The sequence below is a fragment of the Lagopus leucura genome, unplaced genomic scaffold, assembly GCF_019238085.1.
Source record: "Lagopus leucura isolate 7727_CA_CO unplaced genomic scaffold, USGS_WTPT01 Super-Scaffold_100159, whole genome shotgun sequence".
NCBI lineage: Eukaryota > Metazoa > Chordata > Aves > Galliformes > Phasianidae > Lagopus > Lagopus leucura.
This window is the reverse complement of record NW_024962335.1, coordinates 13,795,723-13,823,354: the sequence shown is the minus strand read 5'-3', so window position 1 is coordinate 13,823,354 and position 27,632 is coordinate 13,795,723. Positions and strand designations below refer to the sequence as shown.

General features: G+C 48.7%; 1 protein-coding gene across 10 annotated transcripts in view; it reads right to left on the bottom strand.

The window, feature by feature from the left end:
- Positions 1 to 23,788, bottom strand: part of RBFOX2 (RNA binding fox-1 homolog 2) — a 157,918-nt gene extending 134,130 nt beyond the window's left edge. For all 10 annotated transcript variants that reach the window (XR_006182036.1, XR_006182033.1, XR_006182035.1 and 7 more), the window contains exon 1: positions 23,579 to 23,788. Coding sequence is in view for 5 of the 10 variants with exons in the window: in XM_042889484.1 (XP_042745418.1) it covers positions 23,579 to 23,788 (210 nt within the window). In the remaining 5 variants the exon portion in view is untranslated. The remainder of the gene's footprint in view (positions 1 to 23,578) is intronic.
- Positions 23,789 to 27,632: the final 3,844 nt, after the last annotated feature.

Sequence of the window (27,632 nt, the reverse complement as noted above, 5' to 3'; positions counted from 1 at the left end):
ACATGCAGCCAGAATATCCCCCAAATGAGAGCTGGCTGCTCACTGACCACTGTGACCCTGGGAGCTCCCCTGAGCCATACCAGCACACGGATGACAGCAAACGCTCCAGATGCATGCAAGAGCTTTAGTGTCATTTGAAGAGGAAAGGCCCCAGTGCAGACAGAGCACACCACAACAGTAATGCTTCCACATTATTGCAGAGGTGCCAGGAATCAAAAGGGCAACAGCCTGGAGGAGCCATCTCCATCCCAAAGGGTTCAGCCTTTGCCCCAGCACACGCTCTGGAGACACCGGAGGGGCATCTCGTCGCCTGCAGGCTGCTTGCTGGCATTTTAGAAGGGAAAAGGTGGTGACTGTTGAATTTCACCAGAGTACATCACCCCAGAAGAGAAGTTTGTTTATTCCAGAGGTACTCCCTGGCACACAGCTTGCCTTGGCTGCCACCTACGCAACAAAGTGCAGCCCACAGGGTTCCTTCCCTCCCTCCTTGCCGTTACCTTTATTCGCCTCTCTCCCACACATCGGTATTTTCCAGAGCTTTTTCTTCTAATTAGACACCCAAGAGCTACACATTTGCCTATAAAAATGTAGGAGCCTATCAAAACAAAATCAAAGTTAACCTTCCAACATCCCAATTAAGCAATTACAAATGAAGAGTAACGTGACTGATTGCTACTACAACACAACACCATTCCACCACAGAAAACACATCTTTGCTTTCCTCATACCATACACCCACTCTACAACCAAGCGCTATTTCTTTATGGGCCACAGGCAGTCTGGATGAGACGTGGCCACATGCCAAGGCCCTCTATAATCAGAGGACGATTCATAAAAATACATCTTAAAATAATAGGTTTTCTCAACCATTAACCAAGGATTCAGTGGAATCCACTTATGCCATACAAACCTCCTTGTTGCTCCTGCAAAGCCAACTACTGCTGAACAGAGCTGTCCCGGGATGCCAGCGTGGTAGCTGCCCCTCTGCTAAGCACACGACAAAGAAAAATCCTGCCTAAACTACCAGAAATACCCAACCATACCCGTACCCAATGGGTGCTGCCATTTTATTGCACACAGAGTCACGCTGAAGGCATTCTGAAGAAAGATCGTGTTGCTGTGCAGAGCACGATTACCCACTGAGATGCCTAAGTGCTCTGAATTCTCACGTCTGGCTCAGATCAGAGTACTAGTCCTGCTTATAAGGGAAAAGCTGCTTGTATTCCACCCAGAAAGGCTGAGAATTTCATGTATTAATGGAAAAACAGAGTAAGAGACTGCCAGCAGTCTCGTGCACTGAATATTCTTATACTAGCGTACATCTCGAGCTTAAAAACAGCCATCAGCCACAAAAATAAGACTGAAATAAAACAAGAGATCCCAGGAACAAAGCAGGCCTGGGGAAGATCAGGACGAGTGTCAGAGACCTTTGTGGTTACTGCAGCACTGAACCAAGGCTGCTGCACCCCATGAGACTGAGCTCTGCTGAGCAGACAGGAGGAGGATACAGCTCTTCCCTGCAGCACCTCGCAACCCTGCAATGCATTTTTCCCTCATTTTATCAGCTTTAAGTTCAGTTAGAGCCTGGGAAGTCCTCAGAAATAGCCAGCAGCTTCCTCACAGAGCCTCAGCTCCACCCTGCTGCCTCTACAGACCATCTAAAGCCACTGGAAGAAGACAACCAACCCCGAGAGGTCTCAAACTCCCAGACAGAACATTCCTGCAGTACCACACAAAAGCATCAAAGCCCCATCTACTCCCTGCCCTCCAGGCAATGCAATAAACAAGCTCTTTGTCCAGCCGAGGGCTAACCCAAACTGGTTCCTTACAGATTCATGGCCTTCCCCAGCAGCAACCCCAGCCCCATGCGCAAGTCTCACATGGAGTATCACCAGGCAGGCAGCTCACACCACAGGCCCGAACTCCACATACGCAGGACAACTGGCAACTGACTGCTCAGTGTACGTAAGCCGCTATCCCGACTGCCTTTCTCTGAGCACGGCCCTAATACAGACCTCCCCAACCCCATCTCTGTTTCTCCACGGCTTCTAGGAGCACGGCAGCATCACAGTCCTACCAGCTTGTAAATGCAATGGAAATTACCGCTTGGTTCGTAAGTGTGCTTGCGTGGGAAGGGATTGTCATAGCATATTCACATAAGTCTTGTTTCCTTCACAATTTAGTCTAAAAACCTCTTCCGTGTGCAGCCCCAGGAGATTTATTTGCATTAAGAAGTTCCATTTCCCTCCCCAAGCCTGGAGATGAAATGCAGAACAGCAGAGATCTGAAAGCATTGGGCTCCTGAAATTACAGCATCGTGTTTCCTTTCTATGTGGCACATCCATCTGAAGGAAACAAAAAGGGAGCAATCCTCCCACCACACACACACACACACACACACACACACACACACACTTGAAATTAGGCACAAAGATGCTGGTGGTGTAGCAAGCTCCTGTATTAGGGCAGACCAAAGGCACCGTGGCAAAAAGTGGCCAAAGCTTCAAACCATGCCAAAGCACCACTGCCTTCCTTTGGTTTTGTTTTTCAAGGTTCCTTTGTAAATACAGCCAACATTTTTATTCAGAGCTCTAGTTGTATCCCCACAAATTCAGCTCTAAGTGCTCTTTCCCTCCACACACTTGGTTACAGAGATGAAATCTCAACCCCTTTGAGCTACACACTGATACAAAACGTATTCTTTTAAGAGCATGGCTTTTACGATCAGATCGAGCCAACCTCAAAAATCACTCTAGCACGGAAGAGCATTGCCTTGTTTCTTCTCCTTCTGCTCCCAAGCGTGCAGCCCTACTTCATGTCTTGCACGCACAGTACAGACACATGGATGCCAAAGATTTTACAAGCCCAACTGCTGAAGCAATGACTGACGTTGATGCTGGGGAAGGTGGTGGTGGTAGGATGAGGCATGTTGAAGATTTCATTAATAAGCAGCCTAGAAGTGCATGTTCTCAAGAGATGGTTCTTATTTCAGAAATATTCCTGTATGTCTTCCTGTATGTCTCCAGTAACGTGGTCTGCACTGTCCAAGAGCTGAGCCAGTCTGCCTCAACACGGAAAATGACCTGGCTTCAATTATTAATGCTTTCATTACCTCCCAGCTGGACTACAGCGTGGTAACAGTGACAGCACAAAGCTTCAGGCTTTTAGAAAGCTCCACATCACACAGAACCTGGAGCTAACAATTTCATCCCCTGACATGCTGCTGTTCTGCAGACAAGCGGCTGAGCACACCTCCATGGGAGCTTTCACACAGGTCACAGTGCCAAGCAAACTACTTCCGAAGGAAGCCCAGGAACATCACAGCTTTCATCACTTCCCAGGAGCAGCAGGCAGATACATACTTCACGTCCTTTAACAGAAACATATCGAAATGTTCAGTTTAACCTTTAAAAAGTTGAACAGAAACTCCCAAAAGCAAATTTTGAAGGAGCACAGACTGCTTTTCCTAGAGAGAGAAAAGGAACAGGAAAGCACAAAGACTTTGTGGTGTCAGTCACATTGCTTAACACATTACAAGAAAATACCCAAATTATGGCTGCAGAGGACAACATGTACGTGCATGGTCATAAAACAGACACATGCAAACACATTGCACTTATCTTTAAATGAACTGGGTCAAAACCAAAACATGGCAGATCCCTAAGCCTTTCAGCAACTGCCAATAGCAGTGAGCAACTGCAGCAAGAAAGCTGTCGCAGAAGAGAAGAAAGGCCTACAAGAAGGTGCCTCACTTACAGAGCAGCTTCTTGTTGCCAAAAGTCGAGTGCTGATGCACCAACACTACCACTTGCAACGTATCTTTGTTTGCGTCAGAACGAAGCTTGTAATCCTCCTGGGTGAAACACCAAACCTCCCAAGTCCCAACCAACATGAATACAGCATTGCATCACTCAGAGCCCAGCAAAAGACAGCGCCAGTGCCTGGAGGATTTACTTGCAGCTTTAAAGCAGCAACAGCACACAAAAAAAAAATACAAAATGATGCTGGAATTTCACAGAGATGCTGGTGCTGCATGCACAAAAGCTATTTTTTTCAGTTGCAGAGAAAGGCACTGTACATATTTGGGACAGAAGGTCTCAGCACGTGCAAATCACAGATTGACTGAGATTGCTTCTCACTCCCGTTGTTCTTCAGTCAGACCAGAAACACAAGGGAAGGAGGGGGAAATCTGCCACTATCTGAAAGGAGTCAAAAACCTCCTGTGAGGAGAGGTGGATAAAAAGAGGGAAGAGAAGTTCCTTCTCCCATTGCCGTTACAGAAGTCAAGAAGAAGTAGCAAATTCCAGCCCTCTCCTGCAGCCTGAGAGAGAAGAGCTAAAATACGGCCCACTTTCTCAACCCATGGCATCTATGCCTTGCCACCTAGAGCCCCAGCCCACCTGCCTCTGAGTGGACTGAGTGCTTCAGTCCTCAGCAAAACTCCATTTCCACATCCTGCACAGACCCCACCACCTTCTCTCAGTTGCTGCATGGACACATGCAAGCCTCACATAGAAGCATCTGTGCTACTGTTTTCTCCCTTCTTCTCACCCCGCTTTAAAGGCAATCAGAGGCAGCTCATTTCCGATATTTTCCTCTCCTCTTGTTCCTCCCTGCTGGCAGGGAACGTACCATCTCTCTCCATCCCCAACTGCACAAAGGACATAAAGGGCATCACCACTCCCTGCTCCCTTGCTCCAAGCCTTTTAATTCAATCACTGGTCGATGCTCACTGACACAGGCGACAATTCAGGCTTTCCTGGGGTTAATGTTCTGCTTCTCACTGCATGGAATCACATTGGTCCCCTCTGCTACTCAGTGCAGAAACATCACAGCGAGTGATCACAGATTGACAAAACCATTAAGATTGGAAAAGAACACTAAGATCATACAGGCCAATCATAAGTCCACCCCACAGTGTCTCTCAGTGCCACATCCACATGGTTCTGGAACACCTCCAGGGACGGTGACTGCACCACCTCCATGGGCAGCCTGTGCCACTGCAGCATCACTCTTCCCAAGTTTTTCCTAATATCCAACCTCAACCTCCCCTGGTGCAACTTCAGGCCACTTCCTCTCATCCTATCGCCCTTACCTGGGAAGAAGAGGCCAACCCCCACCTCACCACAACCTCCTTTCCAGTCACTGTAGAGAGCAATGAGGTCTTTTCTGAGTCTCTTCTTCTCCAGACTGAACAACCCCACTTCCCTCAGCCGCTCCCCATCAGACCTGTGCTCCAGATCCCTCACAGCTCCACTGCTCTTCTCTGGACATGAGTCAGGACCTCTTCAGAAGGAGCAGCATGCCCAGCTGCTCAGAGGAGCACAAGGGATGTAACACCCACCCACAGGTTCCCAAGCTGAGGCTATGAAGATCTAATGTTTACAGAGGGACCATGCTGAGCAGGAAAGATATCCCCCAGCCCACTCCCTGAGAGTGAGCTCCATTTTCCCTAACATCTGTCAGACCCAAGGGGCCCCAAAGCACTTTAGAGTACACTGTAATTCCAGCGGGCTGTATCAGCACAGCATTTAGAAAGAATGAAATAAATTCTGTCACTTTGTACTCAATCATTTGCTTATGATTTCTACTGCAGAAGTCAGTTTTTGATGGAAATTATCGGTCACAGCTCAATTACCCCTATTTTACTCTAGTTTTTAAAGATCAACAGGAAAAAAAAAAAAAATCAATCCAACAGCAAGGCTGATTTTATTCAACAAAATCAGCAGAAGGAGATTCTGGACAAAGAGGACGAGATAAAGAAAGAGCTGATTTACATGATCCAATTAGAGGTGAAAAAACAGAGCTCAGCACAGCCAGGAGGAGGACCTGAAACCCCATCCCAGCACCATCAGCCAGGACCAAAGAGCGCTCTGGTCACAGGCAGCTCCCCCAGGGACCAGCCACCTGCTGTCACCACTTTAAAAGGAAAGAGGGGAACAAAGCAGGGCTGGGAGCAATGCAAATATCCGTAAGTTCAAAACACTCCTCCAAAAGCTTGAAGTATACCTTAGGAGGTCTTATGAGTTACGATAACACCAACAGTAGATCTTGCAAGCACTGAACAATAAAATTATTCAGATTAGTAAGACTTAACGGACACAAAGGTGCATAGAAACCAATGCAGACCTGCCGACAGCTGTTTGAGCAGCAAAAAGGCCACAGAGGGACAGACCGCAGGGCAGCACAATGTCACCAACCTGCGGGTACACGGCCCAGGGGCATGCCTGATGTTCCAAGCAACCCAGTGCCCAGACAGTGCAGGGCACCAGGGCACGCACACAGCCCAAGGGAACTCAATACCCACAGCCAGCCAGGCAGTGAATAATTCAGGCCCCTGATCACTTACATCGTGCTAAGGAAAGGCAAAGCCATGCTGCGGGTGCCCGCCAGCAGAGCCACACAGGGCCACTTGTCCCCATGCACACTGCTCCCTGTGTGCTGCTGGGAGGGGAATGCTGCTGGGACCGTCATGTGCTTGCCAGCAGCGCAGCCCTGGGAGGAAAGCTGGTGAGGAGACGGCAGATCTCCCATAGGAACGGGCAGTGTTAGGTTATTAGAAAGAGGAAAGGTGGGGAGAGTGGAAAGATATAAGGAAAGGCAATTTTAAAGAAGTGTTTGGAGACACCAGGAACATTAACCTTCAGAGAGATGCAGTTGTTAACACTGTATCACACATCGGAGGAAAAAGCTTTCGGAAAACAAATCCTCTGGGCTGGTCAGCAATGCCTACAGCTGAGCAGAGGCAAGCACAGCACAGGGCCAGCTCTCCCTCTCTACCAGGCTGAGAATAGGCTGGCACAGGCTCAGCTCCAGAGACAGAAGTTACTCTCATCTCCCACTAGGATGAGCAGACCTCAAGATGAAATACCACGTCTTCAGACTCGCTCACCCCTCCCTACAGCCCCAGAAAATAACTTATGCTCAAACCGCTGTGCTAGGCCATAATTCCCAAGGCCAGAAAAGTCCTGGCTGACTCTGCAGGATGTAGGGTACCCCTAGGTCTAAGGCACGCCTGGCTTCAGGCTGCTCCCTGCTCAGACCAGTGCATGAGTAGATCAATCTGGATAGGGTCCACCGGGCCCCACAGGATCCCTGGGGGTGTGGGAAAAACTATTTGTCACTACTCTTCCTACTACGAGGGCAGACACGCAGGCCAAGGCATCTCACACACAGATGTCCGTCCCATTACGCATCTCCCTGGAGCCTGTGAGGGCTCAGGCTGCAGCTCAGCAGACAAAGAATCCCAGACCCAATGCAAAGCCACAAGTAAATCCCCACAAGCCTGGGCTTTGGCGGCAGCTTCATTGTCTTCACTGCGGTTTTTCATTTTTCAGTTTTTGTACTCTGCTGTCACAGATGTAACGTTTGAAATGTACAAATCCATAGCAAAAACCACGCGGAGAGAAAACGTTAACTGTATTGTAGCCAAACACAAACTTAGCACCGGGCACTTTTAGATCAAGACATGAAAGAGACAGAACAGAGAATACGTAGTCCCTCTCAGCCTCAACTTCACGTTGTTTTTAACAAACAAGAATTACTGCATCATTAGATTTAGCGGCAGCACTTAAAAACAAATCAGATTTGGTGAGAGGAAAATAAAGCTATCGACACTTGACATTTGCAACTTGGAGTATATTAGACCCGCTCTTCCATTTATATTTAGTACACCAGTAAAGAAAGCAGCAGTCCCTAATTACACAGAGGCAGAATCATCTTTACCCAGGGATCAAACAGACAGGAAGCGTTCCTCATCCTGCTGCCGCCGCTCTCCAGGAAGCCATCCCCACTGAGTGAGTCACCACTGCCATCCCAGTGGGGCAGGGTCTTGGGGCAGCTGCAAACAGCTGGGACCAACCCCCAGGGACAGAGGCATTCAGGCCAGCCCCCGCATCAGCCACCCCTGGGGCCGTTTCACCCTGCTTGCTTTTGCAGCACCTCATGCCTCCTTGCATCCCTCAGCACTGGTTTCCCCATCAAAGGGAACCAAAGGCACATCTCAGCTTGGCTGAACCACAACAGGCTCCAGAACACAGGAGAGGCTGAAGCAATGAGCTCCCCCATGGACAGGTCTCAGGGCATATCCTGGAAAGACAAGAAAGACAAAATGCACAAATTGGGAAGGGCTATCAAACAACACAGGCTTCGGTATCCCTGAGTTTTACATAAGCAGTGAGCTCACAGCTCCCACCTGCCCCAACTCAAACCTTTCAAAGAATTTATTGATTTCCTACAAGCTCTTTTCTATATAATTTTCCCCGTGCTTGCATGGTGCTTGCATGGTGCTGTTTGCACTGGTACTTTGTTAGCACACCCTGTCTGATTGAAAAAGATAAAGGATGCAATTTTCCTTTAGCTTAAAATTCACTATGAAAAGCACAGAAATCATCAGCATTTGCTGCCTTTATTACCCCCTGACACCTGCAGATACGCAGAGGTCTATACACAAGCCAACAATCAAAATTTGACAGCCTTCTGCTAGTGCAGCAACACAAAAGAATTCACCAAGAGTCCTGCTGCCTTCATTTCTGCAGCCAACCCGCTTTGCTCCAAGGAAATAGGAGCTGTTTTACATCATGACCTTCAACCTACAGGAAACAGCAAAGCAAGAGTCGAGAAGGAATATTTACAGAGAGGAAACAGCTGGAAAGGGGCCAGATGAGTTTCTTCAGCATGTAGGATGGTTTCTAACTCCCAGTTTCTGCGCCTGGGACAGCTCACAGCCACCATACAGAGAGGTGCTGCGTTCAATTACAAACACCCATCTACAAACCAGACACTCCTGGACAATAAAAGGAAGGGTGTGAAATCCCTACACAGGAGGTGGAAACATGGTGCGATCGGCCAAACCTCATTACAAGGCAACCCTGGCCTTTCTCTTCCTTGATGGCTCACAGTGACAGCCAACCCATCCAACCCAACCACATGGCCACTGGCACAAGCAGCCTCTGCCCCATCCCCACTTACTCTTTCACTGTATGCAGGCATTGCCTTTCTACTAGCCCACAGCAACAAGGGCTGCCATGGCAACTCAAATTGATTTTGATATGTTTGATCCGTTTTCCAGGGTGGCACTTGTGTGTATGCATGTCACAGACACGTACCAAAGTGGGGACTTTGAAATGCAGCACATTAGGGAGGCAGCAGAGTGAAAGAATATGCATTCCCCATCTCTGCAGGGGAACCAAGGGAGGACAAGAGCATAGGACGCTCTCAACCACATGGCAGCCTCAGGAACATTGACAGCATCAGCTGTCACTCAGCCTCTGCCCAGCTCTCCCATCTCACCCTCAGCTAGAAGAGTGCATCCCATGCTAATGGTACCATACACACTCAGGCTGACCTATACAGCTGCTTCCAGCTCTGCCCTGCAGCACTCACTCCCCTCTCCTGACTCCTTGATATCTGACTCCACACTGAGACAGTTTAGAGAAGGAAATGAATTTTCACTGAATCATAGAATAACCTGAATAGGAAGGATACCACAAGTATCACCCAAAATTCAAATCCTATGTGTGAGAGCACTGTCCAAATGCTTTGAATCACAGAATTACTGAGGTTGGAAAAGGTCTCTAAGATCACCTGGTCCAACGTCCAGCCCATCCCCACCATGCCTACTGACCATGTCCTCAGTGCCACATCCACACGGCTCTGGAACACCTCCAGGGACGGTGACTGCACCACCTCCCTGGGCAGCCTGTGCCACTGCAGCACTGCTCTTTCAGCAAAGAAATTTTTCCTCATATCCAGCCTGAACACTCCCCGCCCGCACAACTGAAGGCCATTCCCTCTCATCCTATCACTGTTACCTGAGAGAAGGGGCCAACCTACATCTCGCCACCACCTCTTTTAGGGTCTTTATAGAGCAGGATAAGGTCTCCCCTGAGTCACCTCTTCTACAGACTGAACAGCCTCAGTTCCTTCAGCCAATACTCTCACGACTCATGCTCCAGACCTGCTCCCTGTGGCACTGGCCCAAGCATACTATGGAGGAAGCAGCACTGCTCAGCTAGCAGGCATTATGGCACCTTCATTCGGGATCTGCCAAAGCTCCTGAGGGAGACGCAGATGCTGCACACTGAGGATCACCTTTCAGATAAACTAGCCCAACACCTATCAAGATCCAGAAGGCACAGTCCAACGTCCTTCCCCAAACAATCAGCAAGTTTGAGAACCTTGTGGTCTTTTTAAAGATTATCTTGCAAGCCACAAGATCCACCACAGTTGAGTCAGCTTGCTTCAGCGACAAATTCCTATTTGGCATTATTCATTTTCTAGGAGATCACAACAAAGGGAGAAATCAGGGCTGAAGAGACAGCAGAGATAGAGAACCACTTCTTTCATAGAATTTCATAGAGGTAATTTTGTAGAATGGCCTGGGTTGAAAAGGACTATAACAATCATCTAGTTTCAACCCCCTGCTACGTGCAGGGTTGCCAACCAGCAGACCAGGCTGCCCAGAGCCACATCCAGCCTGGCCTTGAATGCCTCCAGGGATGGGGCATCCACAGCCTCCTTGGGCAACCTGTTCCAGTGTGTCAGCACCCTCTGGGTGAAAAACTTCCTCCTAGTATCTAACCTAAACCTCCCCTGTCTCAGTTTAAGACCATTCTCCCTTGTCCTACCCCTATATACCCTCGTAAACAGTCAGACCAGCTTAGCCCCAAGGTGAGGTTTCACACCGCACATCCCATGCTGGAAGCCACTGCATCGTGGCTACCATAGAAATCACCTCTAACAACATCAAGATCCACTTGAGTATTTCAATGAACTCTGGTGCTAGGGAAGGATGCTGTAGCACACAGTCAGCCACTGCAGCGCAAGATGTGATAGCATGCAGCTCCTGGCACTCCCAAAACATTCTCCAAGGACCATCCTCTTTGATGACCATCTGAACCCAGCACTCAGAGATCTGTTTCTCCACAGCCTGCTGCAGTCAATTCACTCCTCTGGGTGCATCCTCACACCACAACTTTTGTTGCTAGCATCAGCATTATGCCATTACATGCATAAGGAATTAAGAAGAGCTCAGTTCTATGATAACGGAGGCTAGGCCAAAGAATACAGGGATATTTAACTGCTGAAAACAAAGGATTACATCTGTGAACAGGAACCAAGAGATCTGCTTTGATTCCTGTAAAGCTATCTGCCTTGTATAAACTCTGCGGATACATTAGTCTCTGTCTAGCCAATACACGACAAAAACAACTTGGCCCACCTAGTGACTGACCACCCTGCAAGTGGCAGAGGAAAATGAGTTGCTGGAAGTGTTTTCCATCCCCTTTCCCTGACATCCTCACTGTTACTGTGAACCTCTCCCCCAAGCAATAACACCACTTCGTTTTTTGCTGTACATCCCTCCTTTTCTGAACAGCACGTGAAAATGATGCTGCATCCTTGCCAGATTCATTGCTGCCCAGGGCGTTAAATACAGCAACAATGAATTGACCACTCTTGTTAATTTAATTCAGCTACACGGGAAACCTGTAAACAGAAGCAAAAGCCATGACAATACTATCAGAAAGCTCTGAACACAGTATAATTTGCTCTTGGTTCTCACTGACAACTGTGTAAGGAAGAGGAAATCTACCGGATGCTTTACATTTTTACTGTTTAAGGTCATCCAGGTAAGAGGAAAGCATCCCACAGGAATGCTGGTTTTCCCACCTTGACAATTGATAATCTTAACACATAACGTGCTGAATTAGCATTCAACAAGGCAACTTCCAGCGAGTCCTGACCCTAGAATAATTCAACAGTAGCCAGAGGTGAAAGTCTCTGTTGAGTCACTCAGGGAAGCAGCAGCAGCCTCCAGGAGACAAGACGTGCCACATCCCATCCGTGCTTCCCAGCACAGTCATATTTCCATAGATCAGCTTTTAGAATGCAGCCTGTATAAAATTCACTGCATTTTCTGGTTGTGACTTCATGCAGATAGTTACCTCTGTGATAAGCACGATGCAGTAATGATTTACAAAGAAACACATCTTGCCAAGAGCGAAGCTGATCACCCAACAGCCTCCACAGCCCAGGAGCATCCATACAAGGCAGAACAACACTTACCTAGGAATTAAAATTGAACAGCAGCCTATTACGAAGTTCTCCATTACTTAGTGCGACTGCATTCATCATCAAAATCCTGCCCAGGAAGTCACAGCCAGAGAAAGTCTTACAATGGTAGGAATTCACCCATAGCAGGGAACAATGCCACATGTTTACTTTTGCTTAAAGGGCCCAGATATTTAGGGATGGTCTTTAAAATCCTATTCTGGAAGCAGAAGTAAAGTTTGCTGATCCCAGAAGGAACTGGGCAGAGAGATAAACCTCTGCATCTTCATTGTAGAATCCAAGAGTTCAGGAATCAAACTGGTAACCTGGAGTAAGGAACTGCTCAGTAGAATGGCCATAATAACTGTATTTTCACAGACTGTTTTGACCAACCCTGATGACCAAGAGAGGCACACAAGCCAAATAAAATACTTGATACCGCTGTGCCATCAAGACTGGTCAATCCGTCCACTCTTAAAGAGTATTTGAACCAAATCCTTATTAAGAATTAAACCCAAGAGAATCAACTCCACGTGATATCTTGCAACAGGCGCCAAAGCGTATAGATTTTCTGCTTATTTAGAGAGAAACAGGCTACAGAGTTCATAGAAAAGCTCGCTAAGGCCTTGTCAGCAGCAATGATGAAAAGGCGGAGATCTGTCATCTTGGAAAAAGTGAGTGCCTGCAGGAGCTGGAAACACGTGTTTTCATGCAGTGCCTGCTTTGGGCACAGGCTGTCACCACGTCCACTGGGCAGCCAGTGGCTCCCGGCTCAGTGGGGAAAGGACAGCTGCCCCCAGCTCAGCTGCAGCATCCACCAACAAACACCAACAGCCAGCAGAAATGGAGCTTCTTATCACACGATGAACCAGAAAGAGAACACATTCCCTGTCCTCAAATTAAAACGTAGGCTGGCTAGCCTTTTTCTTATACGTAGATTTTCAGATGCTAGCATGAAAAGGAAAGAGAAACAGATCATCAAAGGTTAAAAAAAAAAAAAAAAAAAGCATCTGGTACAGAAAGAATGCAATACTGAAAGCTGCATTGCAAAGCAAGGCAGCCTCTCTGCCAAACTTCAAGAAAGCTGACAAACCCTGTCCCATGAAGCTACCAAGACTGGAATCTGCTTCTTCTATGGCAAGTGTCCGCAGTAATCAGGAGTTCCAAAAACGAAACACACACCAAGCTCAAAAGATAGAGGAAAAAAAAAAAAAAAGGCAAAAATTATCTTCCTGTTTTCACTGGAAAGGTCATGCCTATTTAAGGAAACCTTTCCAAGCACCATGGACATGCTCCATCGACATCCATCAACTAACAGCCCAGAGTTAACTCTAGTCACACAACAAAAAATTCCTTGTCCTAACAGGAGTCGTGGTCTGAGCTCCTCGTGGCAGGCAGTCATGAATAACTGATAGCACTCAAGATCAAAACATCAATTTGTTGATCAGCGGAGGAAGAATCCTTACTTACCTCCTTAAGCCTCGAATACTGGGAGCAGAAGGGGAAAAAAAAAAAAAAGAGAAAAAAAAAAACCAGCCAAATCCCCACACACAGCCTCACAGTGCCTCCACGTACTCCACATGCTGTAGTCAACACCTTCCCCACAGAAAAGGCCTATCCTCAAGATAATCTCTGCATCAGTCAAAAAGTCTGACTGAAAGAAGCTCAGATAACATCCCCAAGCCCACCAACAGATGGATTTCAGGCCACAACATGAAACATGAACAATTTGGTGACGCAAATTTGTGATTTACCAACAGTTAGAGACAAGCTATTCTTCTGAATCTGTTTGCAATGTTTGGCACTGAGCATGTGATGCTGCTGTTGCACACGAAAGAAGGCAGAAGAGACCAGGTAAGATGGTGAAAGGCAGCAAGTCCTTTCTGCAAGGACTCAATCGGCAGATAGTGACACACAAAGAAAAAACAGACCTAATTACACGCATCATTTCAATTTCTTGGCATATTCCATACATGCACAGACACATATGTCTACACACGTCTGATAAAAGGGTAGTTGGAACAGAATCAAATGCCAGTCTCAGCCTTGTTCATCACACCCAAGTCCGACACAGCAGTCCAGTTCTTGGAGAAGAATAACTCTGCAGGTCAGAAGTGGGTCTTGGAAGCGTGGATGGGCTGATGGAAGCGCTAAAAACCATGGAATGGTTTAGGTTGGAAGGGACCCAAGGATCACGAAGTTCCAACCTCCCTGCCACGGGCAGGGTTGCCAACTGCTAGATCAAGTACAAGATCAGTTTGCCCAAGGCCCCGTCCAACCTGGCCTTAAGCATCTCCAGGGACAGAGCATCCACAAGCTCTCTGGGCAGCCTTTGCCAGCACCTCACCACTCTCTCTGTAATAAACTTTCCCCTGACCCCTCATCAAAATTTCCCCTCCCTTAGTTCAAAACCATCCTCCCTTGTTCTATAACTCCTTCACTCAAAGAAATCAAAATCCACAGTAGAGGTTTTCTTCCTTCCCCTCTCCTCTAAAGCTCCCTCCTACCCATAGTTGATGGATAACCACATGGACAACACTACTAACAAGCACTGCTGTCACCTCCTGCTGAATCCATGCACTCTGGCAAATAATAACGGCCTTGCCTCTGCAGTGGGCGCCTGTCAGCTCTCAGCCCAGCTCTCACAACAAGTACTTGGCATGAAGACCGTCACTCTTAGGAAACTCCAACTAGCCCAGGAAGTCGAAAGTGCTTAGGTATACAGATATACAGAGAGAAAAAAAGTCGTTAGATACACCTGGTAATATCAAAAGGCGCCAGGTCTGCCCTGGTAACACTCATTCCATTCCCTCCTCTCACTTCAAAGCAACAAGAGCTCCTGAAGCACACGCTGATGCACAGAGGCACTGCCAGGTTGGTCTTAACCTCCTCTTGGGAGAAGGCAGTGGGGTGACAGGGCGCTATTATTCATCCACTACAGCTTTATACAACTTTCTGTGCTGTAGTCTGATGAGCCTGGCAACAAGACCAGGCACCCAGTCCAAAATCCTCATCCTATTCTTCAGGGCTCTGTGCAGATGGCAGATCCCCAGCCACGCAGCACATTTCTATACTCCGTTTTCTCCTGCATCAAACCTTGGGTCCTGCAAATGAGGCTCCCTGCTGGCAGCCATCCCATCAGCTGAAAGAGCTGCAGAGCAGAGGTGCTGGTCCCTGCCCTTCTTTGTGTGAACAGCAGCCTGATCCTTGTTAAAAGACTAAAAAGCTTTGTGTTTTTTTTGTTTTGTTTTGTTTTTTAACTTTGAAGGTAAAGTAGCTACGTTCTTAGTTAGTACATCATTTCATTTGCAAAAGAGCTCCATGGTAAAAAAACATAAGCTACAGATATCCATGTAACTCCATTTGGTTTCACGTAGGTATGTTGGCATCTATGCAATTTTTTTCCTGACTGTTATTTCATTTACGCCCAGGAAGGACTGTGATCAGAGAAGAAAAATGGCTGTGCAATGCACTTGCCCATCACTGCAGAAACTGAGAGATAGATGGGTTTTGAGTTAACAGCATCCCCTCTGCTTAGGAAGTTAGGTTTCAAACCCCACTCACCTTACAAGCAAAGTTCCTTTACAGTGATGACCACGTTACCTAGTTCAAGCTTTTCCACTTTTTTTTTTTTTTACTCTCCCCAAATGAAAACTGCATCTCTTTGTATTTACCCAACATGGCACACTCAGAGATCAGCCTGTGGCAGCAGTGGAAACTGCAGAGAGCTGCAGATCAAATGTCTACACATTACCACAGACCCACCAGCTACAGTAAAAACAAATAAAAGTAAGAATGAAAAAGAGTCAGGCTGCAAGCTGTTAATGAGATTTTTGCAAACAGGCCATATTCTCAGTACCTCAATTCCTCATTTCCTACAATAAAAGATAATGTATCTTTTCTACCTCTCAGGAAAACAGGAAAAATAAGATCATTAGTAGCTGTGAAGTACCCACGTACAGAGATGAGTACCATAGAAAAGACCATTAAAAATTAATAGTTTTGTATTCAGTGCAGGTTTAGATTATCTGTGGTAAATACGATTTGGGGTCAGACATCAGATGAAATGAAATACTGAACAGCTCTCAATCTGAACTCGTACCCATTTTATCTGATAACAAAACTCCCTCTAGATTTAACAGCACCTCAGTGAGTGTTATCCATTTGATGCCCTTAGAGATGAGGTCATCTATAAAAACACAGCACACAGCCACTCAGCTAGGATTCCATAGGGAGCAAATTCACCCAGATGCCATCAGCATCAGCTCAGGTTCTCCTCCCAGTGCCTCGCTTTATCACAGAACCAGATAAAGCATCACCTAAATGTCTTGAATCCCAGAAACCAGCACAAGTTACTCAAAAGCTGAGCTTTCAGAAGCACCCAGAGCCCAACATCTGCACACGTACTCCATCCCCATTCAGCTTCACTCCACAACTTTTCTAACTGGCAGCAAACACAGGACAGCAGCCTCTTTCTTTCTGGAACAGGAGGAGAAGGGCAATGGAGAAGCTCCTCATTTCTCCTTCCTGTGAAGAGCATGCAAAAGAGACAGAACACAAATCAGCGCAGGGCAGGAACTACTCTGAAGCACCACCTCCCATGCCCTGCCATCCAAGAGCATCCCCTCCAGCCCTCTTGCCTGCAAGACTCAGACCCAAGGGAGAAGATAAGGCGGGCCCTGTGGAGGCCAACTCTCTGGACTCAAAAAAAACAACATTCCCACCCCACTGCCAGCGCGGAAACGGCAACCAGCAGCAGCAAATTACAGGCTCGGGATCACAGCTCCAGCCTTTTCTCAGCCCACACAGTGCTAAATCAAGCCTTGTAAAGCCTTGGTGGGGTTTTATTCCTGGGTATCATCCCCAGAGCAACAGCCACCCCAGGCACCTGCGAGGATCTCCTCTCCAGGAGAAGAGTTCTGCGGAAAACCCGTGCAAGGAGAGCACACGGCCCTGCAAGAAACCTGAGCTGGATCCAGATCCCAGGGCTTGGGAGCCTCTAGGGAAAATGTTTTGATATTTGCAACAGACAGAAACACCACATAAGGTTGCTTCTTTAGCTTCTCTATTAATGGAAATTTAGCTACATATAGCCACAGGGTAAGATGTGCTGCTGCTTTTTTTTTTTTCCCCTCCCCTTAAATGGTGCATGCTGTTCCCCATTTCTATGCTAAGTAATACTTGCATTATTGCCGAGGCAATTACGAGCAGATAAAACCCAAGAAAGTCATAAAGCAAAAGCAACAATTGCTTCTAGCCCACATTCTTTGAAGAAAGCATCCAATTTTCCTTCACAGCGAACTCTCCTAGACAAAGGCAGAAACAAGCAGCAGCAATGGGAAGGCGCAGCCACTATAACAACATCCCACTGTCCTGCACCAGGGATGTGAGTAAAAGATCTCATGCCCTGTTTTCTAATTGGTACGAATCACAAATACGCTTTGCCTACTCTCTAAAGGTTGTAGGTGGCAATGGTATAGACGATTGAACATCAATGTCTCACCAAGTGAGCTAATGGAAATCGCACGGCTGTATCCAAAGAGACACTGGATCAAGCTCAAATTCAGCTGCTGGCCCTCATTAAACAACAGGAGTTTTGTACGACAATCTTTCTTATTTCACAGCTACGTAAATACATCATATTGCCACTGATAAGTTAGAGTCCCATTTTCCCTCTTTCTAGCTATAGCTGCTGCACGTGGTTTCAACAAATGCTGTATGTTTACACAGCAAGCCAAATGGGAAAGGGAACAAAACTGTTCACAAGTGTTTTCCTAAAATCCCTGGGCACCATCCAGAAATGAGAAATCACAAGGAACACTGCAGGTGAGCACAGTGGCACAGCCCACGTCCAGCAAGGAAGGTGCACAAGGCCCCTGCCAACACTAGGCCTGGATCTTTGCAACATTTCCAGGACATACTGTGGAAATTTTAGGCTGAATATTAGGAACAGTTTCTTCTCTGAAAGAGCGGTGATGCATTGGAGCTGCCCGGGGAGGTGGTGGAGTCACCGTCCCTGGAGGTGTTCCAGAGCTGTGTGGATGTGGCACTGAGGACAAGGTCAGTGGGCATGGTGGGGATGGCTGACAGTTGAACCAGGTGATCTTAATGGTCTCATCTAGTCTAAATGATTCTGTGGTTCTATAAAATGGTGGTGCACTCACGAAAGAGAAACGGAGGGGAAGCACCCTTAGGGAAATAAATGCACATCTTGCAAACCAGCACTTTCTTAACTTAAGAAAAGATTGCAGGCAAAATTAAATTTACTGGAGAGCAAAGGCAGCTAAGGCCCAAAACGCAGTCAAGCAACTAATCCCTAAACATTGGGATTATCTCATGACAGCTACACTCCAGCCTCCATTCAATACCACTATAAAATGTAGATCAACAGGATGCTTCAATGAACTGGAACTCGTTACCTCTAATTGCTTCTCTCACTCCACTTCTGGATGTTCCTCTGATCCCTTAGTCACGGCTTTTTAAAAGCACACACACAGAGAAGGTCAAGTAATATCCAAGATTGGCAAATTAAACAAGTTTCCAGGCAGCCAAAACACCGACTTCTCTTTCTCTTGACTGAAAACTGAAGTTTTGCACCCACGTCACAAGACAAGCCAGCAGTTACAAACTAATAGATTTTACAACAATTTCTCCCAAAAACACCCTAAGGGCCAGAGGTTCCCATGCAGCAGCCCAAAGGCCACCAGCTATGGGCATATTTTCACAAGCTACCAGCAAGCAGCCCTTTAGCAGGTCCCGGGGGGCCCCTAGCCCACCCACAGAGCCTTGCTCAGGTCCATCGCTTCCACACACGTCGCTCACCACTGGCCTACCTTTGGTTCTACTTCGTGTGGGTTTTTTTTATTACCTGAAAGCAGAGAGGAGAGCCACAGATGCCAGAGAGCGAGTGGGAGCTCTGCTGATAGACTGCCTGGGAGAAAAAGCCAACTGAGACCAAGAGACATGCCACTCTGCGCTCAGCTCCTGCAAAAAGAGAGCGCAGGCACCCTGCAGCATACCAGCACGCTTGTATGTCTTAATGGGAGTTCTGAAAAAGAAAAATTAGCAAGCGTATGTGTACAGCTGGTACACACATGCAGAAGGAAACCATCGCCAGCAGAGCCAGACCTCTGCTCAGCTTCCAACCTCTCAACTCCAGCCATCACCTCTGAACACAAACCTCTGAAATGCAAAGAGAAACACCGGCAGCGCCTGCAGGGGTACTAAAGTATCCAGAATACTTTGCTGGGGCTTTCCATTTTCCTGAATACGGCAGGAAAAGAGCCAACTTTAAAGTGCTCTCAGCACCTCTATAATCCCAACTTTCAGCCTGCGTGCCAAAGGTTTGCTTTGAACTGGAGATTTTCTAAGCCTTCCCAGACAGTGTCAGGTAACTCCGAACGCTCAAATATTTAAAACAAAAACAAAACAAAACAAAAAAAAACCCCACCATAGGTCAAAAGCAAATAGAGAAGTAACAACAAAGGAAAAGGTGATTCATTATGCCTCAGCACCTCCACAATAGTCTGTCCAAATAGCATCCCAGGAACCTCATCCTGGACCCAAGGCAGGGTCAGCTTTATAAAACTGGAATTCCATTTCTCTTCTGGGATATCTCGGACCCCTTGCTTTGTTCCTTCTCTACAAAGATGGTCACACTGTGAATAATAAAAGGCAGGGAAAGCTAACCTGATTACACAGGTTTTCCACGACTGACTGGAACTAGATGTTCCCCTCCATAAGATTTAAATATTCCAATTTCCGTGGGGTCACACATGGTTCAGAAGCTGTCGTTCACAGGTCCTTTCTGTTTCACAGCCCCAGTCAGCCCTTCTACTCATAAAGCTCAAAGCCAACTTTGGAAGTTACTAGCAGATCCATCGTCTGGATCATCCTCCTCTGAAGAACCACTGAGGGTCCACAGTTTGAACCACAAAACTGTGGAGCATGCCAGTTGTTGAGATGTCCCTCCCATGTGCACCACTCAAGGTTAAGCATACGGCTCCATTTCAGACCACGCAGGAATTTTCACCTCAGTCAAACTGGCAACAGCCATTGCATCCCTGCCTGGAGCTCTCCTGTTACTGATCTCAGAAGCATCAGCCATCTCTACAAATTGTACACTGACATCCCTGAATGGCAACACAAAGTCACTTGCTGCTGCCACTAAAAGTTCACATGGACTAGATAAGATGCAGACCAGAAGCTGCATTAACCATCTTCCCTGATCAGCCTCATCCCAGGGACTCAGGGATACCGAACACAGAAGTCATCTTGAACAAGGATCAATTCTACACACTGTGCATCTAACTCCTACCACGTTACTGTCAGACACACTTTTAATTCACTAACCAGAGCAGACCTCAGAAAAATTAAATCAAAATTCACCTTGGGGACCAAACCAACTCATTCAACCCGACGCAAAGCTACAAGCTAGTTTAATAACAACTTCCCTCAGCACCTTAAGCCAGCTGGCACACCTCTAGCACAATGATAGGGAAGGAACACAGCATCTCGACTTGACACCCTCATCTACAGCCCCGAAGAGAAAGAAGGGGCTCTTCCCCACTTGCCACTATTCCCAGTGTTCCTCGTACAACGAATAACAAGATTACTGCAGGGGTACTTTCCCTTCCATCTGTGCAGCAGTCAACCCCATCTGAAAAGCACCAAATACAGCTGCATCAACAACTGCTTTGGGATGCAGTTTCAACAGTGACTTAGGTCAGCATGATGTTTTCTCCCTCTGTTAGGGGCTATTTCTACACAGATCAGCAGACTGATCGAAATCAATCAGCTCTCCCAAGCCTGCAAGCAGTGAGCAATCCCATTCCTAGCTAGTATCTAAACAGTTAAAAAGCAGCAGTACCTCTGGGGCCCTTCTTTTCCAAAGCTTACAAACACACCCAAATACTTTCAGGAGACATTCCTGGCCAGCGGTTTTTGCCACTCACAGACTAAATGGAGCTGGAAAGCAGCAGGTTATACACGACCATTCCTCCCATGCCACGATTAACTGAAATCAGTCCCAGGAGCAGATAGCAGCCATGATCCGATTTGTCCCAATCCCAACTCAAGCAGCTTTGCACCACCCTCCTAACAAGATCAGCGTTGGCCAAACACCGTTTATCCGGCCTGATCAGAGATGGATTAGATAATGAAACCCTAACAGCATAAGCTGTCTGAGCACGCAGCAAAAAGCAAGAAGCCCCATAAACATAAGGGTTACTAGCAGCTCTCAGGCACTCTTAGCCTCAAGTTCTTAGCAACCAGCTGCTATCTTATCTTCCCATAGACTAGGCTTGATATTTCACGTTACCAGACACCACTATTAGTTCTACCATTGCATTACTAATCGCTATAGCTAAATGATTTCTCCCAGCACCAGAAGCCGCGTTCACATCCTCCGCCATCAGTTGTGCACGGAAGGAACCGTGGCAAGCACGGCACCCCGGGATCCCTCCCAATCAGCCTCGAAACACGAGGTCACGGAGTTTGCACAGCAGCAGCCTGTGGCTCGGGAGCAGGAAGTAGAAAATTGACAGGATCTGCAGGAACAACAAGGTACAACAGTCACTGGTGTTATTTCCAGCCTCCAGTATATATGAAAAAGAAAGAAAAAAAAAAAAAAATCAAAGAATAGGCTCTTTATTCCGCTTGTAAGCATTGCATACAGTCAAACGCAGAGCACTCGCTAAAAAGAACCCGTTATTTTAAAGCAAAGTACTTCAAAAGACCACACCATCTGAACAGAAATGCTGATGAAAGCCACCTTATGTTACGCTTTAACTTTCTGGGACAAAGATATAGAATTTCAAAACATTCAAGAATACGTTCTCCTAGAGCAGAACATATCTGTAAGGCTGGCTTCAGCTTCAATATTTGGTGCCTTCAACCATGGCATGGTACTCCAAAAAGATAAACCACTCTCTTCAATCCTGAAAAATGTCACATGAAGCCACGTACACATGTGTATATATATGTATTTATATTACATATGTGTGTTTATATTATACACATATACACACACATGCATATGTGTGTATATTCAGCCTTTACATTGAAAAGACTGAAAAATCTTTTCCAATTCATACACATTTCAAGTTTAAACGTATGCTAAGGATACCAACTAACTACAGTATGGAGGCCCTACTACAAAGAACAGTTATTTTGTCCATAAACACATTTAATCTTAAAAACTGAACTCACACACTGCATCTCATTTAATTTCCCCAATGTTGGGCAGTGTTGAACACTGACACCCAGCTCCATTCATCCCTGCTGCTGCTAACACAGCTGCGTGTGCCCAGAGCAGAAGCCCCACCACTGCAATCTTATTGCCTCAAAGTAGTCAACGAGCAGACAGCAAAATGCTTTCCTTCATCTGAATGTGGAGCACAGATTTAATGGATACAGACATATGAAAAATTGAATTTTAGGGCTGTTAAACCAGTTCAAGTCCCTCAGTGGGGAACTGTCAGTAGGTCGACTGGTCCGCATGGATGCCACCCAGCTTGGCATCAGCTGCAGCACAACTGGTGCACCTTCCACAGCAGCACAGCACCCAGTGGCACTCAGTACCTTCACACCATGCCCAAGCCCTATGTGCAGGCAAAGCTGCAGCTTCACAGAATCACGAAGGTTGGAAAAGACCTCTAAGATCACCTGGTCCAACCTCCAGCCCACCCCCACCATGCCCACTGACCACATCCCTCAGTGCCACATCCACACGGCTCTGGAACACCTCCAGGGATGGTGACTCCACCACCTCCCTGGGCAGCCTGTGCCACTGCAGCACCGTTCTTTCTAAGTAGAAATCTTTCCTCATACCCAACCTGAACCTCTCCCAGTGCACCGTGAGGCCATTCCCTCTCACTGTTACCTGGGAGCAGATGCTGACCCCCCCCCTCATCACAGCGTCCTCTCAGGTCACTGTAGGAAGCAATGAGCTCTCCCCCGAGCCCCTCAGACTCTCACACCGCACAGCCCCGGTTCCCCCAGCCGGCCCATAGCTCCCCGTGCTCTCTCAGAGGCGCGAGGCTGCGGCTGTGCCACCCAGCAGGGAGCAGAGGCCTCCAGGAGGGCCCGCGAGGACCAGCCAGGGCACGGGAAGGGAAAGTCACGGGACAACGAGAGGAGCGAGGAGCCGAGGATGCGCTGCAGTAGGCTGAAACTCTCACCGGCACGAGAGAACGAGCGAGGAGAAGTTGGGATGGATACAGCGAGCGGCTCCCAAAGCGCTCCCACCATAGGATCGCTGCGAGGAACGGAAGCCAAAAAAAAAAAAAAGGAAAAAAAAAAAAAAAAAAAAAAAAAAAAGCCCAGCCCGGTTGCCATAATAAAGCGATCCACGCGCAGACAGACAAAGGGAAGCACCCACGCCTCGGCCCCAGCGAGGGGCACAGCCCGCACCTGGGCACGGCGCCCCGGGCCGCCCCACCGCCCGGCGGCACCCCGCGCCCTCCGCCCGCCGCGCGGCCCCGGGAGGCGCCGTGCGTGTGCGGGCCGGGCCCCGCGGCCTCGCTACCTGCATGCCGCCGCCCTCCGCCTCCGCCTCCGTCCGCAGCCGCTTGCTGTGGCCGCCCTCGGCGCCGTCCCCGCCGGGCATGGGTTGCTCCAGCTCCGGCTCCCGCTTCACGCCGCGGGCGGCCCCGCCGCCGCCGCCGCCGCCGGTCAGGAGCTGCGGCTGTGGCTGCTGCTGCTGCTGCTGCTGCGGGGGCTGGCCGCCCTCCGCCATCCGCGCCGCCGGAGCCCCGGCCGCCCCCCGCCGCGGTCGCCCCGCTCTGTCACCGCGCCGCCCGGCCCCGCCGGAGGAGAACGAGGAGCAGAAGCGGGCGGAGGAGCCGCGTGCGGGCGCAGCGGGCTCCGACCCACCGGAGCGCCTCGATCACGGGCTCGACGGCGGCCGGGGCGGGGCCGAAGCCCCTCGGCAATCTCCGGAGGTACCGAAGCCGCGCGACCCCCGCTCGGCAACCTTCGGCAACGGCGAAGGGCGGGGCGAGGGGAGAGGAGGGGCGGAGGGGCGGGGCGGGGCCGCGGCGGGGCACGGGGCGCCCGGCGCCGGCTGGAAAATGGCCGCCCGGCTCCGGCCTCGGTGTGCCCGCCGCCTTCCGCCGGGCTGCGGCGCCTTCTCTGCGGGAGGAAGGCGGGGGTCCGAGGTTGCTCCCTGGGGGGGTGGGGGTGGTGGCTTCGCCTCTGAGGGCCATGCTGAGCGAAGCCCCGGCGGTGGGATGCGCTGACTGGGCGAGTGGCGATCAGCTTTCGGGATCCACTGTGGGACCCTCGCGGCGTGTTTCTGCTGTGTAACTGCTCATAACAGGAGCCTGAGGCCGTACATCGGCCCTTGTTTGTAACCGCTGTGTCAGAGGAAAACGGTCACAGAATGGTTAAGGTTGGAAAAGACCTCTAAGATCACCTGGTCCAACAGCCAGCCCATCCCACCATGCCCACTGACCTTGTCCTCAGTGCCACATCCACACGGCTCTGGAACACCTCCAGGACCATGACTGCACCACCTCCCCGGGCAGCCTGTGCCACTGCAGCACTGCTCTTCCCAAGAAGAAATCTGGTGCAACTTGAGGCCATCAGCTCTCATCCTATGGCTGTTACTTGGGAGCAGAGGCCAATGCCCACCTCAGCACAACCTCCTTTCAGGTCATTGTAAAGGGCAATAAGGTTTCCCCTGAGCTCCTCTTCTCCAGACTGAACAACCCCAGTTCCCTCAGCTGCTCCCCATCAGACCCGTGCTCCAGACCCCTCGCAGCTCTGCTGCCTTTCTCTGGACACACTGCAGGGTCTCCATGTCTTCTGGTAGTGAGGGGCCCACAACTGAGCACAGCACTCGAGGTGCAGCCTCACCAGAGCTGAGTACAGAGATACGGTCACCTCCCTGCTCCTGCTGGCTGCACTATTGCTGATACAAGCCAGGATGCCATTGGCCTTCTTGGCCACCTGGGCACACTGCTGGCTCATGTTCAGCCGGCTGTCAACCAACACCCCAGATCTTTTTCCTCTGTACTATTTTCCAGCTGCTCTGCCCCAGGCCTGTAGCACTGCATGGGGTTGTTGTGATCATAGAGCAGCACCCGAAACTTGGTCTTGTTGAAGCTCATACAGTGGCCTCAGCCCATTGATCCAGCCTGTCCAGATGAAAAGGAATCAGCCAGAAATGGTGGTGGTCACAATGTGCCAGCACACACACAAGGAAGCCATGTCTACTTCTCCAGGGTGTTCTGGAGCCTGGGCACTCACTAGGTGGTCTTGGTGGGTCCCTACAGGTCTGCTGACATTCAGAAAACCGTACAGCTTTTGGCTGCAAGAAGCAGTTACAATGCTTGGCTCCAGTCTTCCCATACACCACATTTTTCTTCATCCAAAAATAGTCTTCAAGGCCACGTTAAAAGCTATTTTAAGTGGTATGTTTTTGCTATGAGGTGCCAGTTTGTCTCCTCCAGTGACAGGGAAATCTCTTTTTTTCAGAACGATTACAAATCCCCACGGAGTGGCAGGCACCCAGAGGACAATTACACGCAGCTTCAGTCTGCTCGCCCACCGAGGGTAAACACATGTCTCATTCATCTCGACTGGGTTTGATAAAGTGAGCCAGGCTGTCAAACAACACTGAAGGCACGCGTTCAGTCTGCCCTCAGCTCAAAAAGAAGCAGAAAGTCTTGTGGCTGGGATGCTGCTCCTTCGGAGAAAAGCGTCTCCATCCTTATCTTCATCCTAATTTTAGTGGGGCAGCTGTGAATGGAGATCACGGGTGAAGATATTGCCCGCGAGATGTTGCAGAATGCTTCAAGTGGCTTCTTACAGGATCCAGCCTGGATTCAGGTTAGGAGTAAACAGTTTGGAGACAAATCTGTGTGTGCACTTGGTAGCCGTCCGCTCTGATAGTCATACATCTGTGATATGTCTGATATTCTCCCTGAGAAATACTGCAAGACAGAGTTGCTCTGTGGTACCCTGCTCCACTTCTACCTATCCTCCCCTACTCCCATCCCTACCAGCTCTGCCCTGTGGGTGATGTTGAGGGCAGCTCCCTTGGCAAGGCTTTTTTGGCAGGGCAGCAGCAGATCCTGGAGAGGCCTCAGTGGTGGTGTGCATGGAATAGTCAACAAGAATTCCTGTGCCTTTGCTGCCAAACCAACCCTCAGTTTCCACTGGTGTGCTGTGTGCTAGTGCTTGCTCTCTGTCATTTCTGTCGTGATGCTTTGTCTCAGTATTTCTCTGGCTCTGTGCATTTCCACTTAAGAAAAGATTAATGAATTAATCTTCGTTCTATGCTTGTGGGATGGGAATTATCTCAATTTAATAGAGGAGATGGAAAGCATTCCTGAAGTCACAAAAAAGCTTTGGAGCTGGGACTACAATCGTAATCTGTTGATTTCCTTTCACACAACCCAGCTGCCTGTTAGGTATGTGTATGTGCCATCTGAGACTGCTAACCAGACAGCTGCCTCTGCTGTTAACCCTTTCTCTCTTGAAGCACAGCACTCCTGCCTAGAACTCCTGTTTGCCATTATGCACAATTCTGTGAAGTGCTTGCCAATGCCTTGTCTTTGACAGACCAAGAGGCAGCTATAAGAAACGTTGTCCTTCCAGAGAACTCTCAGAAGTTGATCCATAAAATCACAGAACTGTAGAATGATTAAGGGTGGAGAAGACCTCTAAGATCACCTGGTCCAACTGCCAGCCCATCCCCACCATGCCCACTGGCCATGTCCTCAGTGCCACATCCACACGGCTCTGGAGCACCTACAGGGATGGTGACTGCACCACCTCCATGGGCAGCCTGTGCCACTGCAGCACCGCTATTTCTAAGAAGATATCTTTACTAATATCCAACCTGAACCTCCCCTGGAACAACTTGAGGCCGTTCCCTCTCGTCCTATTGCAGTTACCTGGAAGAAAGGGCTGATTCCCACCTTGCCACAACCTCATTTCAGGTCATTGTAGAGAGTGACGAGATCTCCCCTGAGCCTCCTCTTCTCCAGTTTGTGTCATTTTACATTAAACTTGATTTATTTTTGTTCTGTTTTGTTTTCTCAGAAAAACATCCCATGAAGGGTTTCCTTGAAGGATACGTGCTGGGGCTCCTACTGGAATCGGGTACCGCAAGGATGCCCGAGAGATCCATGAAGCACAGAGCATTGCACAGACACGGTGACTCACACAAGCTCTAAGGCACAGGAGTGAAATGAGGCACAAACGCAGCTATTAGTTTTTGACCCAAAGGCATAGAAATCATTAGGAGACAGTTCAAAGCCAACCTCTCCTCCCCAACACAACTGGGAAAAGTTCCTTGCTGCTGCCATCGTCTGCTCATCGTGGCTCATCCTGGGTGGCTCTCTCTCACCCTTGTAACCTCCTGCAACTGTGCCCCTCTCCTTTCTACTGGAATCTGCCTCTCTGCTAAGCGGGTCAGGGACATTTAACAGCTTGCCCAACCCTCCTCATTTCTCCTGTTTCCCTCCTGCTAGCTGAGCTCCAGCTGCCAGACTCTTTTCTTCCCAACAGCCGCAGGTAACAACGCGCTGCCAAGGTGCAGCTCCAGCCTGCACTTTGCTCCTGGTTATGCA